At 40.2% G+C, this 21,370-nt stretch overlaps 1 protein-coding gene across 3 annotated transcripts in view; it reads right to left on the bottom strand.

The window, feature by feature from the left end:
• Window positions 1–1,511: 1,511 nt before the first annotated feature.
• bcl2l13 (BCL2 like 13) overlaps window positions 1,512–21,370 on the bottom strand; it is a 56,253-nt gene continuing 36,394 nt past the window's right edge. For all 3 annotated transcript variants that reach the window (XM_063057944.1, XM_063057943.1, XM_063057945.1), the window contains one exon: window positions 1,512–3,257. In XM_063057944.1, the coding sequence (XP_062914014.1) occupies window positions 2,415–3,257 (843 nt within the window). In that variant the 3' untranslated portion in view covers window positions 1,512–2,414. The remainder of the gene's footprint in view (window positions 3,258–21,370) is intronic.

A 21,370-nucleotide genomic window follows, 5' to 3' on the forward strand; every position in this document is an offset into this window, starting at 1 on the left:
GTTGAAGACTATAATGAGCACGTGGCATTGTTTGGGATTGTTGGTGCGAGCAAAAGAATTTGGGGGAAAAATTTTTTGTGTTGGCAAAAACAAAACTACACCACAACATACTGTAAATGAGGGTGACCTCATTGAAACACAAGGGTGATGAAAGGTCTTGATAAGAGTGGAAGTGGAGAGGTGGTTTCCTATGGTGGGAGAGTCTAAGACCAGAGGAGACAGCCTCAGAATAGAGGGGCATCCTTTTAGCACTGAGATGAGGAGGAATTTCTTTAGCCAGAGAGTGGTAAATCTGTGGAATTCGCTGCTGCAGGCAGCTGTGGAGGCCACGACTTTCTGTATATTTAAGGCAGAGGTTGATAGGTTCGTGATTAATCAGGGCATGAAGGAGCAGGCAGTAGATTGGGGTTGAGAAGGAAAATGGATCAGACAATGAAATAGAGGAGAAACTCGATAGGCCAAATGGCCCAATTCTGCTCCTATATCTTATGGTTGTAGTCTTAAATGAGTTTGTTGATAATGTGATAGCAGATTACTCATATGTTGGTCCAAGTTTTCACTGACAGCATAACATAAACATGTATTCAATTTTTAAAAAATCAATGGAAAGAGTCAAGTAAATAAAGAGCTTTGAAACTGAGCTCTAACTGATGCTGATAATGATAAACATTTTGAACATCACAAATAACTTAAAATTTCCAAAGAAATTCAATGTGGTTATCATAGTAATAAAAAAAAATACAAGCACAATTACTGGGCAATTTGTTCAGGAGAGATGGTAAGAAACTCATGAAAGCCTGGTCTATGGTATTAAAATTGAATTGAAAAATAACATTATATTTGGAAAATTTCATCCTCCTCACTTGCTTCCCTTGCCTCAAATATACTCTTTCACATTATCTTACATCTGAGGTACCAGCAATTAGAATTGTAAAACAAAATATGAGTAAATGGGATCATACCTGTTTTGGACTTTGTAGAGTTAAGAATGGGATGTAATCTCAACAAAATGGCAGGGAGAATGGTTTTCCTGGTTGAGATAGCCACAATGCAGGGCCATATTGTCAAAAAAGTCATTCTGGATAAGGATAAGAAGGGCTTTCTTCGCTGAAGCTAGTGAATCTTTGGAATATCCACCTCAAGGGTTGTGAAGCTTAATCATGGATATATTTGAGGCAGATACTTAGAGACCTATTTTTTTTTAAAAAGCACCACGGAGGGATATATCCATACATGCTGATCTTTCACCTCAGTGCTATAACCTCAATGGCAAAGTGAACAAGAGGGTCTCAATAGCCTTTTGCTGACATTTGTTGTTTCAGAACTAATTCCAGAGCACTACTGTAATTAAAAGTTAACTCAATTTTTAAAAGAGGTGGATCCTCTAGTAACTAAATGGAAAGCGAATGGCGAAGCAATTTTTGTACATTTTGTTACTTTCTATGGAGAGGATGTGGGGGTGGGGAGAACTGAACAATTTTACACTTAATGCAATAAATTGAACTTAAATTAGTGTATCAAAATTAATGTTACACCGCAAATTAATCCATATTTTATTGTTTACAGTTTCAGTACAAAATGCAAAACCAGCATTTGGAAAACCACCTGCAGTTGCTGCTGACATCATTTTCTTTTTATCGTCTCACTTGAAAACATCTGAGCCATCTGTACTCACATGTTTGAAAAAAGTTTAAACACAGTGCTTTCAACTCGGCAAAACCAGACTGATGGACCTGTAGATGATCTGGCATCAACAGTGTTAATATAGTAAATTAACTAAATCATATCCTAGTTTTAACCTAATACAAATGTTAAGCAATAAATTTCTTAATTTATGTTAATGAAAAATATTCCAAGAAATAAACTGAAGTGCAAGTGGGACAAGGAGAAATACAATATACAAGTGGAAGTAAAACTTACATAAATGGTCATGGCAGAACTGAAAGGATTCATGATAGAAATAATATCCAACACTAATGCACTTTTAAAACACTTAGAAATTAGTTTTCCTCAGTTATGAATGAAGATGGCAGTAAATAAGAATCATTTCCAATTATATAAAAAGTTTCTGTTAACCAGGACACTCATTGTAGTTTCCAGAAAGGATAACTGAACGTTCTTTTCCTCCTTTCCGCTATAGTGCCTTAATATTTAGGTATTTGTTAATGTACTAGTATTATTATCAAAGCTTCTATTGCATACAATGTCATGTATTCCACAATTTTTTTTACACCATGAACCATTAATATTTTCTCAGTGTTAACACTGTCCTGCATTTGTACCCTTATTAATAGTTTACCTCATTGATCATATTTTTTTGTAATACCACTGAATAAATACTCAATTACGGTCACAAATCAAATGTAGAATAGAAAGCCTTCCTAATTACTCTGCTCAGCAATAAACTGCTCACATTAAAATCTTCTTCTCAAGGTGAGAGCTACTCCCACTGCAAGTGCCAGCATTGCAAACGCAGCAGCTCCACCATAAAGCAAAACAGACGTGGTTGTTTTTGCAGGAATGATCTCCTTAGTAACTTTGGGCTCAGTTAGTGGAGTCGTTTCAACTCTTTCCCGCGTTTCAAGAACTTCTTTTTCCAGTTTAGCTTTTGGGGTATCTTGCCAGACCCCTTTTTTAGTCTCATCTAATTGCTTTGTTATTTCTTGCTGAGATGTTGACTGTTGCATTTCACCAGATTCCAATACAATTTTTTCTGCAGCTTTTGGAGTTTTTTCCACCACATCAGAGACTGCTTTTGGGTCCAGTCCTGATAAAAGATCAGTTTTCTGCATTCCAACAGAAGGCTGAACCTCCACTGACATTGTCTGTGGTGCAGATTGTGGTTCTGACTCAACTGTTGCTGTAAGCTCAGTAGTCTTTACCTCCATTTCCTGCCTCTCAACAGCTTCAGTAATTTCTTCCTTTTCTACATGAACAATATCAGAATTAGAAGAATTGTTTTCACTTTTCTCTTCACCACCACCATTACTGTCCAAGCTCTTCATGTCTTCTGGATCTATTGATAGCTGTTGCCAAGACTCTGTTCCAAGTGAAACGGGCAGACCTTCAGTTTGCCAGCTTTGACTAGTAGACAATGATGCTGGCAAACTAGCTGCCTGCCAGGAACTGGTAACAGTGAGTGGTTCAGGAGGACTTACTTGACCAGAGTTGTCACAAGTTAAGATATAAATATCACTGTTCTCGTCCATGGTGTCTCCTCGTTCTTCTTCTTCCAAATCAAGACTGAAAATTGTGCCCTAAGAATATTAAAAAAGGGTATTATAAACATTTTTGTAAAAGTACACAATTTTGTCAAAGAACAGAGAGGAGATTTTTGCATATATAATGGAACCTTCCAGTCACTTGATATTGTATTAGGAGAAATGCAATTGTCTATGAGGTGGCAGGCCCATGTAAATGAGTTTTAAAGTTGGTCTGCAAAAAAATAAAACTGGGGAGCAAAATCAATTGATTGTTTGAATTGGAAGCACAAGTTTGATTATTGAAATTACACTTACAGTATTAATTTTCCTGATGGACTGTCATTTTGTTTTAGGGCTCAGGGTTTATGCCGATCAGAGCTAATACAACTTAATAAAAAGCACAGAAACAGCCATTCAGTCTTTCCTCATCTGTTAAAATAATTCTTCTCCTTTCCCACAATTCGCTCGCCCAGCCTGTACTTGCACTTCAAACGCTCCACATTCCATCCGCTTTAGTGACAACAGTGACTGAATACCATATTAAATTCCTTGTGATTGTCCTGTATCAAGTCTTCCGCACCGTGTGGAAATATTCTCTCTACCTACTCTCAACCAGCTTTAAAGACTTCAGATGGATCACCATCATTAATAAAACACACTCACCATTTTTGTATATCCACATTTGCAATGTACAAACGTTTGTAAATAGATTTTGCATACACTACACTGTCTTTGTATATTTGTATCAAATGGCAAGTGGACACTCCAAATATCCTAATCAAAAGAGAATACAGGCTTAGCAATTTTCCTTTCAAATCTCAAATTACATATACACCCAAGGTTTGCTTTTCATGTAGTTTTGCTGACCTACGTTGACCTTCATGAATCAATTATGTGAACATTCTGCAATTAATATTCTCCTGGCCTACACCTTATAATATTGGACGTAAATAAAGGAATTTGAGATGTTTTCGACAGTGCAGTACATGAGAGTCTTCAACTCACATATAGACTGACTGGTTCAATGACCACGGAATGCATTATCAGATAATTTTCCTGATCAATATGCAGGAGGAAACAACCAAAGATGATCTCCATTGGATCTCATTTTGATCAACAAGAATAAATTGATTAACATTTTATCAAGGGGGCCTTCAGAAAAGTGACCATGAGAGAATTTTATATTGAGTGATCTTAATTTTATGTAAAACTACGCTTTTAAATTTAAGCAAAGGAACTACAGAGGTACAAGATTTTGCTGTGACTGATTGGAAGAATACATTGAAAGTTATGGTGGGCAGGCAATTCTTAACACAAACAATTTACAAAGTTGCAAATGAAATATATTCCTTCAAGGCAGAATAAAAGAAAAACTGATTCTTCTGTGGGCAACTAGGTAAATTAAATTCATGGAAGAGGCTTAAAGTTGCCAGAAGCAGCCAACACCCTGAGAACTCAAAGAGACCAAGAAATTGATAGAAAGGCAAAATAAAATAAAAGAACAGACTGGCAACAAACACAGGTTGCAAAAGCATTTAAAATCACTGAAAACACAAATAAAAGCAAACGTGGACCTTATGTACTTGGAGATTGAAGAATTGAAACAATTCGCAAAATGACAGATGAGTTGAACAGTTGCTGTGTCTGTGTTCAGAGGGCAAGACGTGCTGCAAGTTTTAGCAACTCAAGAGCCCAGCAAGATTAAGAGCCTGAAGGAACTAGGTACTAATAAGTACTATGAAGGTATAGAGTTTGAAAAGTTGATAAATGCTAAAGAACTGATACTCTGCAATGAAAATAGAAAATAATGCAAACATTCAACAATTCAGGCAACATCTGCAGAATTAGAGTTGATGTTTCAGGCTGAGGATCTGAGAAAGAGAGAAAACAAACTAGCTTTGGATAGCAGAGAAGAGGGAAGGAGTGACTAGAACAAAGGAAATCTCTGCGATACTGAGGTCAAATGTTAATGTGGTACAAGCATATTCTGCTTTTTTGTCTAAGTGTTTGTAATAGCAAGGCTGTTGAATGTGCCTAGCAGGCCAGGCTCAATTAAAGGAGGGAAAAACAGCAGTAAAATTATCAGATTGATGATGGATAGTTCTGCTATAAAATGAAAGAGCAAGTTAACTAATGGTAATTTTGATATCAAGTCTAGAAGGTTGTAGTGTGCCCAGACAGATGTGGTGTTGTGCCTCAGCTTGTGGGCTGTACTACTGTCTTCCTACTACTGTGACATGTCTGTGGCTGCTAGGAACGTAACAGTACAGGAAGCTACAGATGTGTCACAGTAGTAGGGAGAATTAAAGTGACCAGCAACTGGAAGCTCAGGGTCATCCCTATAGATTGAACACAGGTGCTCTGCAAACTGTTCACCTAGTCAATGTTTAGATTCCCCAATGTCGAAGCGTCTATGCTGTAAGCACCAGTTGCAGTACTTTTGGTCCCTGAGTGATGATGAGAGGGAAAAGTGGTATGGATGTAAATTCTGTGGCTGCACAGGAGTTGGTTGCTTCGGACAGAAGAGCTGACCAGACAGCCACAAAGAGAACAATCACTTTGAAATAATGCACACAAGAGACTTTGGCCAGTAAATGCTGGAGACAAATTACTCAATTTCTCACTGAGATTTTGAATTGTATTTAAAGCCGAGGGGAAAAGCCATTCCGGAAGTTGGTACAAAACTGCAAAAGGTTGATGGGCCTATTGATTTCCATCTATATTTAAGCAACACAGATCAGACCTGCCCTATAAAGTATGTTCTGACATACAACTGTTCAAGTTTTAGTCCCTATACTATGATGCATTCTTTCCTTCATGCCTTTTATCTGTCAGAACAGCCTCATTGATTGGGGAGTGAAGAACAGCAGCTTTTGAAAATACTCAACAACAAAAATACATGCAACAAATTTGTAACATGGAAATTGGAAAGTTATTTTGCAAAGTAATTCTCATGACCTTGTTCTTCTTTTAAAGTACAGTACAGAAAACCTCCAAGGAGGGTTCAATCAAATTTTCAACTTAACTCAAGCATATCACAGAGATCTAATAATTTAATGCATACCAACTGTGCAAACTAAAAATCTGTATTATAATGCTAGGTGGAAAATTTGATTTTCCAAGGTCTAATTAAATAACTGAGTTTAAGTCAAAGCTTGCACAATAGTGCAGCAGCGCAGAAGTATTCAACCTCAGGCAAAACATTTCCATTATAATCTGTGACTGGACAGGTTCATGGGTGACTGAACTGAAATTACTTTAACATGATCATTCCTTGTATTTATTTTCACTGTGGGAAATCCAATGGCATTTGCATGCAAAATAACAAATAGTATCAGGGTAGACCAATGTTTGCAAGTAAAAGAATTCAACAGTAAAAGACTACCTTAAACCATTTTCTTAGATTACAGTTACGTGCTGCAATTTTATTACTAGGTTCCTCACCATTGGTTCCGGTTAATTGGGCCATTGGTTATTTGGGACAAGCCTTAAAGAACAAATACAAATTGAGAAAATAGCCAGAATTTCCTTTGTTTATTTGGGACACTATGCCACTTAAGTGGGACAGGAGAACATTGCAGAACAGTTTCTAACTAGTGTCAGTCATGTGCATGTTGTGTGTCCGTTAGACACTGCACAATGCATACTGCAAACATTTTTTAAATAGCATCAGTTGTGTGTGTGTGTTTGTGTTAAAAAAAAAGCAGTGATTTTTGTCACTGACAGCTGGCAAGTAATAAGCAGTAAGACAATTCAGAACGGTTTTGCTCACTGCAGTTTCAAGCATTCAGGCCTGAAGATCCCACAAATGATGACAACGAAAATAAAACAACTTCACTACTTCAACAAGTTAGAAACCAGGAAGAATTTGAAGGTATCAACAAACATCATGAATGTTACAATGAAAATGAAGATTTTGAGGATGCAATTGTCAAAAGCATTGTTTGAAGGCAGCCCCATGTGTTTGGCTGATTTTGTTCATTTACAGTCAATCAAAAGGAAACAGGAGCATACAGCATCACTGACCTTAGTAGCTCCGGGCATCTCCCATCCACTGCTACTAACCTCAGTTCCCATACCTCGTACCTCCTGTTTTTATCTCCTACTCAAAATCCACAAATCCACTTGTCCAGGTAGACTCACTGTTGCAGCCCCACTTAACTCATATCTCCCTCGCCTCTATCTTATCCTCCTTGTTCAGTCCCTTCCTACCTACATCCATGACATTTCACACACTCCGGATCTCATCAATGATTTCAAGTTCCCGAGCCCCATCATCTTATTTTCACTATGGATGATCAGTCTCTATATACCTCCATCCGCCACCAAGAAAGCCTCAAAGGTCTTCGTGTCTTTCTCAACCCCCCCAGACCCAACCAGTTCCCCTCCACCACACTCCTCCGTCTCGCGGAACTTGTCCTCACTCCTAATAATTTCTCCTTTGGTTCCTCCCACTTCCCTCAAACAAAAGAGGTAGCCATGGACACTTGCATGGGTCCCAGCTAGGCCTGCCTGGAACAGTCTATGTTCCAAGCCTACACTGGTGTCCACCCCCCACTTTTCCTATACTAAATCGATGACTGCATTGGTGCACCCCTGCCCTACTCATCTACTTCACCAACTTTGCCTCCAACTTCCACCCTGCTATCAAATTTACCTGGCCCATTTATGACACCTCCCTCCCCTTTCTCGATCTCACTGTCTCCAACTCTGGAGATAGCTTATCTACCGATATCTATTTTAACCCATGGACTCTCACAACTACCTGGACTATACTTCTTCTCACCCTGTTACTTGTAAAAAGGCCATCCTCTTCTCTCAATTCTTCCGGCTCCACTATATCTGCTCTCAGGATGAGGCTTTTCAATCTAGAACGAAGGAGGTGTCCTCCTTTTTCAAAGAAAGAGGTTTCCCTACCTCCACCATCAATGCTGCCCTCGAACAAATCTCTTCAATTCCATGCACGTCTGCCCTTACTCCATCCTCCTGCCACCCCACCAGCCTCCACATCCAGCACATAATCCTCCAGAACTTCTGCTATCTCCAGTGGGATCCCACCACCAAGCACATGCCCCCTGCCCCCCACTTTCTGCAGGGATCGCTCCCTATGCAACTCCCTTGTCCAATTGTCTCTCCCCAATGATCTCCCTCCTGGCACTTATCCTTGTAAGCGGAACACGTGCAACAAGTGCCCCTTCACCTCCTCCTTCACTAGCATCCAGGGCCCTAAACAGTCCTTCCAGGTGAGGCGACACTTCACCTACGAGTCTGCTGGGATCATATACCGTGCCCGGTGCTCCCAGTGTAGCCTCTTGTATATCAGTGAGACCCGACGTAGATTGCGAGACTGTTTCGCCCAACACCTACACTCTGTCCGCCAGAAGAAGCAGGATCTCCCAGTGGCCACCCATTTTAATTCCTCCCTTTTCTTTCTTCCATGGCCTTCAGTTCGCTCCTGTTGGACTCTCCCTTCTCCAGCCCTGTATCTCTTTGACTAATCTTCTTCCTAGTTCTTTACTTTATCCCTCCCCTTCCTGGTTTCACCTATCACCATGTGTTTGTCTCTCCCCTTTCCCATCTTTTAAATCTACTCAACATTTATTCCTCCAGTCCTGTTGAAGGGTCTTGGCCCGAAACGTCGACTGTACTTTTTTTTCCCCCATAGATGCTGCCTGGCATGCTGAATTTCTCCAGCATTTTGTGTGTGTTGATACACTGGATGAATTCCAGTCCACTGTGATGAAATGCTTTGAGAGGTTGGTGATGAAAGCTATTAACTCCTGCCTGAGAAGCAACTTGGATCCATTCCAATTTGCCTACCACATCCACAGCATATGCCACTTCATTGGCTCTTCATTCAACTCTGAAACATTTGGACAGCAAAGATGCAAACATCAGAATGCTCTTTACCAATTACAGCTTGGCACTGAATTCCAACGTCCTCTCAAAACTAACCAATAAGCTTCAAAACATTGGCCTCAATACCTCCTTATGCAATTGGATCCTTGATTCCTCACTGCAGTCAGCTTGGATTGGCAACACAATCTCCATCAGCACAGGTGCACCACAAGGCTGTGTGCTTTGCCCCTGCTCTACTTGCTTTATACTTTATATTTATGACTGCGAGGCTCAGCACAGCTCTAATGCCATATTTAAATTTGCTGACAACATCACAGTCATTGGCCAAATCAAAGGTGGTGACAAATCAACATATAGGAGAAAGACTGGAAATCTGGCTGAGTGGTGTTGCAACAACCTCCATGACCCATTCCTCACTGGAGGATCAGAGGTGGTGAGGGTTAGCAACTTTAAATTCCTTGGTGTTATCATTTCCAAAGACTTGTCCTACGTCCAGCATGTAAATGTAATCATGAAGAAAGCAAGGCATCGCATCTGCTTCCTTAGGAGTTTGCAAGATTCAACATGACATCTAATACTCTGAGAAACTTTTATAGATGTGTAGCATAGAGTATATTGACAGGCTGCATCACAGCCTGCTATGGAAACGCCAATGCCCTTGAATGGAAAATACTACAAAAAGTAGTGGATATGACCCAGTCCATCATGGATAAAGCCCTTCCCACCACTGAGCACATCTACATGGACAGCTATTGCAGGAAAGCAGCATCCATCATCAATGACCACCACCACCCATGTCATGGTTTCATCCTGCTGCTGTCATTAGGAACAGGAGCCTCAGGGCCCACTCCATCACATTCTGAAATAGTTATTACCCCTCAACCATCAAGCTCTTCAGTCACTTGCCCATCATTGAACTGTTCCCACAACCTAAGGACTCACTTGCAAGTACTTTTCATCCCATGTTCTTAATATTTACTGCTTACTCATTTATTATTGTCATTTCCTTTTTTTTTGATCTTGCAGTTTGTTGTTTTTGTACATTGGTTGTTCGTCCATTCTGTTGGGTGCAGTCTTTCATTGACTGTATTGTGTTTCTTGGATGTGTTGTGTAAGTCCACAATAAAATGAACCTCAGGGTTGATATGGTAACATATGTACTTTGATAATAAATTTATTTTTTACTTTTCTCCACCGATAACTATTAGGAACTAATGCAGTTTTATAGTACAGTAGTAGTTCTGGTGCTGCTTTAATTTGCTCAGTATTTTATTTAAATACACTATTTGTTACTCAGTTAAACATTAATTTTTTGAAAAAAATATACCTTTTTAATAACTTCTATGAAACTTGATTAATTGGGGCAGCTGCTTAATTGAGCCAAAATGTACTAGTTTTGATGTGATTAACAGGAATCCACTGTACTTATGCAGGGTTTAATAAACTATTTGAGGTGTGTGCACTGACTGAGACTGTGAAGATGCTGAAACAAAGAAAAAGGATTTACATGTTTTATGTCTTCCGTTTCCTTCTTCCTCAATATATATTAATGACTTGGATGAGGGAATTAAATGCAGCATCTCCAAGTTTGCGGATGACACGAAGCTGGGTGGCAGTGTTAGCAGTGAGGAGGATGCTAAGAGGATGCAGGGTGACTTGGATAGGTTGGGTGAGTGTGCAAACTCATGGCAGATGCAATTTAATGTGGATAAATGTGAAGTTATCCACTTTGGTGGCAAAAATAGGAAAACAGATTATTATCTGAATGGTGGCCGATTAGGAAAAGGGGAGGTGCAACGAGACCTGGGTGTCATTATACACCAGTCATTGAAAGTGGGTATGCAGGTACAGCAGGCGGTGAAAAAGGCGAATGGTATGCTGGCATTTATAGCAAGAGGATTCGAGTACAGGAGCAGGGAGGTACTACTGCAGTTGTACAAGGCCTTGGTGAGACCACACCTGGAGTATTGTGTGCAGTTTTGGTCCCCTAATCTGAGGAAAGACATCTTTGCCATTGAGGGAGTACAAAGAAGATTCACCAGTTTGATTCCTGGGATGGCAGGACTTTCATATGAAGAAAGACTGGATGAACTGGGCTTGTACTCGTTGGAATTTAGAAGATTGAGGGGGGGATCTGATTGAAACGTATAACATCCTAAAGGGATTGGACAGGCTAGATGCAGGAAGATTGTTCCCGACGTTGGGGAAGTCCAGAACGAGGGGTCACAGTTTGAGGATAGAGGGGAAGCCTTTTAGGACCAAGATTAGGAAAAACTTCTTCACACAGAGAGTGGTGAATCTGTGGAATTCTCTGCCACAGGAAACTGTTGAGGCCAGTTCATTGGCTATGTTTAAGAGGGAGTTAGATATGGCCCTTGTGGCTACAGGGGTCAGGGGGTATGGAGGGAAGGCTGGGGCGGGGTTCTGAGTTGGATGATCAGCCATGATCATAATAAATGGCGGTGCAGGCTCAAAGGGCCGAATGGCCTACTCCTGCACCTATTTTCTATGTTTCTATGTTTCTATAATGTCTGTTGTCTTAATCTGTAAGGGCCCCACATTAGCTTATACTAATGTATTCCTTGTACTCTCTATAGGAGCTTTTCTATGGTCAGTATCTGCATTATTCTTATTCCACTTTCCTTTTCCTCAAAGCCACCATTCAGCTGGATGGGCTCATCTTGTTTCGAGCAGACAGAGATGCGATTCTTTCCGGTAAGACTCGCGGTGGTGGCTTGTGTGTTTACATCAATATGGAATGGTTTCTAGATACTGCTCATCGCTAGTGGAGTTTGTGACTGTCAGACGCAGATCATTTTATTTACCACGGGAATTCACCACTGTCCTTATAGTCAGTGGCTATGTTCCCCCCAGCGTTAATGCTAAGGAGGCGCTCTGTGAACTGTATGGGGCTGTTAGCGAACTGCAGAACACACATCCTAATGGACTGTTTATTGTCGCCGGAGATTTTAACCACGTGAACCTTGTCAGTGCTCCCCAGATTCCATGAGAACGTGGACTTTGCACTGAGAGGGGTGAACGCGTTGGATCTTGTTTACACAAACATTCCCGACACGTACCGGGCAGAGCCCTGCCCCCACCTCAGTTACTCAGACCACATCTCTGTTATGCTAATCCCAGCATACAGACCACTCACCAGGCACTCCAGACCAGTTCAGAAGCAGGTGAAAACCTGGCCAGCAGGAGCCATCTCTGCTCTTCAAGACTGCTTTGAGCACACTGACTGGCACATGTTCAGGGAGGCTGCAACCGATGGCGACTCTACCAACTTAGAGGAGTACACGGCGTCAGTGACTAGCTACATCAGCAAGTGCATCAATGATGCACTGTAGCCAAGACCATCACTACACGTGCTAAACAGAAGCCATGGGTGACCGTGGAAGTGCGTGCACTGCTGAGGACCCGTGACTCCGCCTTCAGAGCAGCCGACAAGGCAGCCCTAACAACAGCGAGGGCCAAACTGTCCTGGGCCATCAGAGAGGCAAAGCGTGCACACGCCCAGCGAATCCACAGCCACTTCCAGGACAGCAGCGACACGCGGCGCATGTGGAAGGGCATTCAGGACATCACCAACTACAGGACATCACCTGCCTGTGCTGGTGCTGCCTCCCTCCCAGATGCACTGAACAACTTCTACGCTTGTTTTGAGGTGGAAAGTGAGGTGGCGGCGAGGAAGACCATCCCTCCTCCAACTGACCAGGTGCTGTGTCTTACCGTGGCCGATGTGATGAGAACCCTGTGCAGGGTCAACCCACAGAAGGCTGCTGGACCAGACAATATTCCTGGCAGAGTGCTTAGAGGATGTGCAGACCAGCTAGCTGAGATTCTCACTGACATCTTCAACATCTCCCTGAGCAGCACTGTCATTCCTACGTGCTTCAAGGCTGCCACCATCATCCCCGTGCCGAAGTCTTCAGTGTCCTGCCTCAATGATTACCGTCCCGTCGCACTCACATCCATCATCAGGAAGTGTTTCGAGAAGCTCGTCATGAGGCACATCAAGACCCTGCTGCCCCCCTCACTAGACCCCCTGCAGTTCGCGTACCGTCCCAACCGTTCAACCGTCGACGCCATTGCCATCACCCTCCACCTGGCCCTAACCCACCTGGACAAAAAAGACACGTACATTCGAATGCTGTTCACAGACTTCAGTTCAGCATTGAACACAATCATTCCTCAGAAACTGATTGGAAAGCTGAGCCTACTGGGCCTGAACACCTCCCTCTGCAACTGGATCCTAGACTTCCTGACTGGGAGACCTCAGTCAGTCTGGATTGGGAGCAGCATCTCCAACACCATCACACTGAGCACGGGGCCTCCCCAGGGCTGTGTGCTCAGTCCACTGCTGTTCACTCTGCTGACCCACGACTGTGCTGCAACACACAGCTCGAACCACATCATCAAGTTCGCCAAAGACATGACCGTGGTGGGTCTCATCAGCAAGAACGATGATTCAGCATACAGAAAGAAGGTGCAGCGGCTAACGGACTGGTGCAGAGCCAACAACCTGCCTCTGAATGTGAACAAAACAAAAGAGATGGTTGTTGACTTCAGGAGGACATGGAGCGACCACTCTCCGCTGAACATCAACGACTCCTCCGTAGAAATCGTTAAGAGCACCAAATTTCTTGGTGTTCACCTGGCGGAGAATCTCACCTGGTCCCTCAACACTAGCTCCATAGCAAAGAAAGCCCAGTAGCATCTCTACTTTCTGCAAAGGCTGAGAAAAGTCCATCTCCCACCCCTCATCCTCACCACATTCTACAGAGGTTGTATTAAGAGCATCCTGAGCAGCTTCATCACTGCCTGGTTCAGAAATTGCACCATCTCGGATCACAAGACCCTGCAGCGGACAGTGAGGTCAGTTGAGAAGATCATTGGGGTCTCTCTTCCCACCATTACAGACACTTACACCGCACGCTGCATCCGCAAAGCAAACAGCATTATGAAGGACCCCACCCACCCCTCATACAAACTCTTCTCCCTCCTGCCATCTGGCAAAAGGCACCGAAGCATTCAGGCTCTCACGACCAGACTATGTAACAGTTTCTTCCCCCAAGTCATCAAACTGCTCAATACCCAGAGCCTGGACTGACACCAACCTACTGCCCTCCACTGTGCCTATTGTCTTGTTTATTATTTATTGTAATGCCTGCACTGTTTTGCGCACTTTATGCAGTCCTGGGTAGGTCTGTAATCTAGTGTAGTTTTTGTGTTGTTTTACGTAGTTCAGTGTAATTTTTATATTGTTTCATGTAGCACCATGGGCCTGAAAAAACACTGTCTCATTTTTACTGTGTACTGTACCAGCAGTTATGGTCGAAATGACAATAAAAAGTGACTTGACTTAGTCCTCCTTTGTTGAATTATGATTTTTTTTCCAGTCCCCAGGCTGTCTTTTCTGTAACTTCATTACTTTTTTCCTTTGATCTAACCCCTGTTGACTATGGTTGGACCATATTTCCTGTTGAGCTTGTGTGCCTTAGAGGAATATGCAACACATGTTCTAATTCTTTAAATATTATTCATTGACATATGATATTCTCTGGCTGTCTGCAAATAATCAATTACTTGGTGTAGCTCATATCCAAATGTTGGGAAAACACATTCAAATGTTGTTCCCATCTGTTTCAGCAAAGAGGCTATATAAAAACAATTTCAACTATTGTAGAATCAAATTTAAAAAGTAACTGATAGTATTAAAAAAACCTGTAGTGCTGCATTTCAATACGTCAGAGAGGTTCCTGATAAATGGCAAACCAATTTTGTACAGGTTCTTACACCACATGTCCCACTCTGAAAATCCCTAAATCAGCAACTTCATTGTGGTTCTGATGTTGAATAACACAAGGACAAAATAATACAATAAAAACAGGCACAAGAAGTTTCCTTGGGTATCCCTAATGGTGCCATAATTGATGGAAGATTAATAGAAACACCATTTACTTACTTTAGATAAAATACAAACAAATACACAACCACTGTATTAAATCCTGAATCAGTCCATTGATAATGTACTTCACTCTGTCCCACCCCACCAGGAAAATGGTGCCTCATCTGTCAGGACGTTGTTTATTGGTTTCAGCTTGGCATTTAATATGATCATCCCTCAGAAGCTGGTGGGAAAACTGTCCTCAATGGGTCTCAACACCCTGCTCTCTCCAACTGGATCCTGGACTTCTTGTCAGTCTGTGTTGGCAAAAACATCTCTAGCTCTATCACACTGCGCACTGGCACTTCCCACGGTTGTGTGCTCAACCCACTGCTGATGCATGACTGTATTGCTGGATCCAATTCAAACTGAATCATCAAGATCTCCGATGACACAACAGTGGTTGGCCTCATCAACAAGGATGACGAGACAGCTTTGAGAAGGAAGTAGAGCGGCTGGTAGAATGGTGTAAATACAACAGTTTGAATCTCAATATGGACAAGACCAAAGAGATGATTGTGGACTTTAGGAAGGTGCAGGCTCTACACTCCTAACTGCACTACACGACTCCTCTGTGGAGAATTAGGAACACCAAGTTTCTGGGAGCGCACATAATGGACGATGTCATCTGGTCCCTCAACACCACCTCTTTGGTCAAGAAAACTCAGTAATGTCTCCACTTCCCAGGGCGATTGAGGCTCCTCCCCCCACCCCCACCATCTTAACCTATTTTTACAGGAGCACTATTGAGTGTGTCTGGATCAACTGCATCACAGGCTGGTATCTTTCCGCAAGTCCCTTCAAAGGACTGCAATGGCTGCTGAGGGAATCATCGGGTTTCTCCTCCACTCAGAGGATCAGGAGCACTGTGTATGCAGGGCCCTTACCATTGTCAATGATCCCTCCCATCTGCCAACAATCTCCTTCACCCCTCCTACAATCAGGCAGGTGGTACCCTAGCATTAGGACAAGATCTGTTAGGGTGGCAAATAGCTTCTTCCTCCAGGCTCTAAGACTACTGAACTCCCTGCCACTACCCAAGTCTCATTATATATGAAGTGCCAGCAGCATTATACTATTTACTTTTTAAACTTATGTCATAAATGGACCTTATTATTTGTTAATTTACAAGTGGCAATATTACTTTATGTGTTGTGCCTGAGTTGCATATACTGTGTTGTGCATTTTAGTCCACAAGAACATTGCTTCATTTGGCAGTATAATGACAGTAAACTGAACTTGATCTTGAAAAAAGAAAAAAAAAAGTACAGCTGATATTTTAAACTTCCACTGTTAATGGCACGAAGACAAAATCTGGGGTGGACCAGACCTGCCATTTTGATTTATCAGTGTCCTTGTCTCACCTCCCTTCCTCCTAACTCCTACACTTACCTGGTTTGATACAGAAGGTCGATCTAACTGACCCTCCGCTTGGAATATACTTAAAAAGTTGTTAAATGCTCTTAAATTCAGACATTCGAAAATTGAAATCATTCACAATCAATGTTAAAATTAAAATCCTGTAACAACTAAATCCCACACATCCAAATAGTATTACAAAGGTGAATTCCAAAATAAACTTACGGGAGCAAAGAAAAATGTCAGCAAGACGGTGTTACACCACTATACTCCGTGTGGGTTACAGCGACAAATGCACTGGTATTCTGCTACTCAACACACCCCAGACTGAGGCCAGTGTAGTTAAGTACTGGATTTTTTTTTGTGAGCAGCTGAATACTGGCAACTGTCAGCTACACCTATTACTTCTGCTGAATGGGTGGGAGGAATGTGTGTATGGGGGGGGGGAGAGAACGAGGAGTGAGGATAGACAAGCCATAGTATTTAGACTATGTCAGAAACACTATGTCACACAAAGTACCAGGAACTTACAAGTCAGTCACAGATTCTTTTAGATATTTAAGTATAATTACTAAAAAATAAGGATCTTTATAAAGCCAACTTTGTTCCTTTAGTAGACTCTATGAAGTATTTATTTAGTAGATGGAGTCCACTTACATTTTCACTTGTTGGTCGCATTCATATAGTTAAAATGATGATTTTAACAAATTTTTTATATTTCAGAATATCCTTTTTTTTTGACTAGTAAGTTTTTTTTTGATCAGATTGATTCTATTATTTTATCTTTTATTTGGAATAATAAACGACCAAGAATTAGTAAATGTCACTTACAAAATTTGAAAAAGGATGGAGGTCTTGCTTTGCCTAATCTAAGAATGTATTATTGGGCTGTTAATGTGCGATACATGTCTTTTTGGTTATATTGGGTTGATAAGAGTGATCGGCCAATTTGGGTAGACCTGGAACTGAAAGTTGTCAAACAGTTACATTTAAACCTCGTCATTGGGAGCTGCTTTACCTATACAATTAGCTAAAGTTGTTAATTTAAGCCTATATCCTGTGATTAAGTATTCTTTACAAATTTGGCTCCAGTTCCGCAATTTTTTTAATCTTAAAAAAATTTAAACTTTGTAGTTTAATTTATCAAAATTACTTTTTTTAAGCCTTCTTTGAGTGATCCAATGTTTTTTACTTTGGAAAAATAAAGGTATTAATTTTTTTTGGATTTAAAGAAGATAGATTGATGTCTTTTGAACAATTAATTGATAAATATTCTCTTTCATGCTCACACTTTCTGCAATACCTTCAAGTTAGACATTTTTTACAAAAATATTTAAGTAATTTTGCTTACATATTGGAGGCTGACCTGTTAGATACTATTAGGAGTATGTATCTTTCGATCAAGGGTTCTATTGGAAGAATTTATAATTTATTATTACAATGGGATAAGCATCCTTTTTCTAAGATTAAACAGGATTGGGAAAAGGAACACAATTTGACTTTTATGACGGAGGATTGGATGTGGATTTTGAAGTTGGTTAACTCTTCTTCAATTCGTGCTAGCCATTCATTGATTCAATTTAAAATTGTACATCGTTATCATTTGACAAAGGAGAGACTTTCTAAAATCTTTTCTAATGTCGATAGTTATTGTGATAGATGTAAAACTGAGATAGCTACACACTGACACATATGTTTTTGTCTTGTTCTATATTGGAACAGTTCTGGAAGTCAGTTTTTTCAACAATTTCTAAAGCACTTAAAATTAATCTACAACGTAATAAATCAACTGTGCTTTTTGGAGTAATTCCTCAAAATATTCATGGTATTTCTGTGTCTGACCAACACGTTATTGCATTTGTTACATTGATAGCTAGAAGGGCCATTTTGTTTAAGTGGAAGGATACATCCGCTCCCACTTTGTCACAATGGTTCTCTCAAGCGATGCTATGTCTTAGTTTGGAGAAAATTAGAAGTCAAACCTTTGAACCTTTATTTGGTTGAGAAAAGATGGGGCTCATTATTATCATTTGAGCTAATTGATAGATTTTTTCCATGATCTAATTGTAAATTTTTTGGTATATTTTCTTTTCTTGCTGGCAGTTTGATGTTTATTTTTAGAAGCTTTTTGTATGAGGCATGGCTCCGGGGTTGTACACCTAATGGGTTCTTTTCCCCCCACTTTTTCTGCTTAGTAGGTTTTTTTGTCATCACAAAATTTTTTTCAATCTTTAAGATAATGTCTTTTTTGAGACATTGTAAGTGTTGTTACTTCAATGTACTCGTGTTATTTCTTTTGTATAATACAATAAAAAGTTTTGAAAAATTTACAAGTCATGCCCCAGACACAAAATTCCAAAAGCTATTAAAACAATGCCAAATTAAAGTTTTAACTCTGAATTTGTTTTTAGTTAGCTATTAAGGGTTACAAAAGCAAAGCACGTAGCAGAGATAGTCACAATCATAAGAACAAGCCAGAGTGGAGGTTTGCTCGCTCCGCACTGCCCTTCCTTCCACACCCTACCACCTCCCCCCCACTGAATGGTTAGATACCAGGTGATTCAATTTACACTTTATTTCCTGGGTAACTGCTTGTGAAATTTTAAAATATTGTAACTTTCATAGTCACTAAATTTTGTACCTAAAAATGCATTCACACCTTTACACTAGCTGACACTTTAGACTTTCTGGAGAAATTTCAAACCATTCTGAATTCACATACCTAACATATCACTTAGTTGCATGACATGAATATCACATGTATTTGAGATAGTTAATTTCTGCATAATCACCTGTTAAAAGGCAAAGAACACTTGCTTTTACACCTTTCTTTTGTATTGGATGACCAGCAAATTGCAAATGTTACTCCACTATTTAAGGGTAGGAGGCAGCAAAAAGGAAACCACAGACCTGTTAGACTGACATCAGTGGTTGGGAAATTGTTGGAATCGATTTTTAGGGATTAAAATTATGGAGTACCTGGAGGCATATGACAAGCTAGGCCAAAGCCAGCATGGTTTCCTGAAAGGAAAATCCTGCCTGACTAACCTACTGCAATTTTTTGAGGAAATTACAAGCAGGGTAGACAGAGGAAATGCAGTAGATGTGGTGTACTTGAATTTTCAGAAGGCCTTTGACAAGGTGCTGCACATGAGGCTGCTTAGCAAGGTAAGAGACCATGGAATTACAGGGGAGTTACTAGCATGGGTGGAGCATTGGCTGATGGGCAAAAAACAGATTGGGAATAAAGGGATCCTATTCTGGCTGGCTGCCGGTTACCAGTGGAGTTCCACAGGGGTTGGTGTTGGGACTGTTGCTTTTTATGATGTATATCAATGATTTGGACTATGGGATTGTAAAAGCAAAACCAAAAGCATAAAAATGAAATATAAACTAATAAATAGAACTGAACCAGTTGAGAGAATTTGCCTAAACTCTTTTCCAGTCCTGAAATCCACACTAAAATCAGTACTATATTGAATATGACATGAAAATTGAAAGTAAAATAAGAAATCTCATGATTGACCCCTGCTCCTGCATTCAATACATCCATTACCACAAGTCTGACATGTACAGTTAAATAACTTAAATTTAATCATTTTCTGATAATTTTCTTCAAATTTAAAAACAATGTGAAAGCTATTTTGATACCCCAAGTATAACTTTTCCCTAAAGAGTAGCATTTGATGTTGTTCCTAGGTCATTACCAATGCCCAAATATGCAGTAAGCATTAGGAAGTTGCTATGGGGCAAATCTAATTCCTGATTCTCTCTTCTCATTTCTGGCTGATGGAACAAACTCTAGCTCTGTGGAAGTGCATTCTAGTAAGGGCTCAGATTAAGTTATTGCTGGTACTTGTGATTATCAGTCCATGACATAAACTGAAATTCAACATTACAACCATGCCCACTTTTCTCAGTACAGAAACATTCATATTCTTCATGAGATCACTAGTTGTAAAACTGTTTATAGTTTGTTAAAGATTAAATGTTTTCTTTAATGAATAACAAACCCTTCAACGTGATTGCACAAGAAACAAAGATAAAAACTCCTCTGCAGTTGATTAAAATACCAATATGAATAGTGCTCAATCGGAAAATTCAACAATTTAATTGGACTCCATGCAGATGTAGCATAAATCTTAATTACCCTATTAATGAAATATTGCTTACATTTTATTACTATAGCTCAATTCACAAATTATTAAAAATAATAAAAGTTCCCCAAATATTTGTTTAAAAATTTTTCAGAACATAAAAGTAGTAACAGGAAGCAGACCAATCCAGCCTTCATCATTCATACTTGGATTCAACAAACTTCGCTGTACATATTAAAAAAAAACAGGATATATTTTCATCTTCACTGACTGCCAGTAGAATTGAAAAGTGAATCTCCTGAATTTAAATAAAAGTTGAAAAACAATGAAAGCACCAAGTGCATCAAGGGAGCAAACTTAGATTTCTTCATAATATGTATTAGAAGATCTGCCTGTTCTAACCTAGAATCTGTGACCCTTGAAGATTAAAAGAGAGCTCAATTTGTCTTATAAATAGAAACCAGGTTTACTTGTTCACCTGCCCACTGCCAGACAAGACTGGGTGCTGCCAGATCTGGCAGGGATCAGCCTAGAAATAGTAGCAAGACAACTCATTAAATGATAATTTAAACAGGGACCAGGGAGTGGTATTATGCATGCTAAGTACAAGACTATTTAAGGAACAGTATATGACAACACTACAGTCATATACAGTAGAAAAGCCACAAAGATTAAAAAGTTGAATATGTATAGAAACAACACAACACAAAATCAGGTCCTTCAGCCAAACTTGAAAAGATGTCTGTTGGGATTTTTCTTTAAATTAACCAACACAAAACAATTCAAGTACAAAATGGAATATATAATTATGCAAGGATGTCAGGGTCTATGAACAGTAGCTAAGTTATAGCCTTGGCAGAACCCAGACTGCTCTGCATTTCTAGCAATCTACTGGGATC

This window comes from Mobula hypostoma, chromosome 9 (assembly GCF_963921235.1).
Source record: "Mobula hypostoma chromosome 9, sMobHyp1.1, whole genome shotgun sequence".
NCBI lineage: Eukaryota > Metazoa > Chordata > Chondrichthyes > Myliobatiformes > Myliobatidae > Mobula > Mobula hypostoma.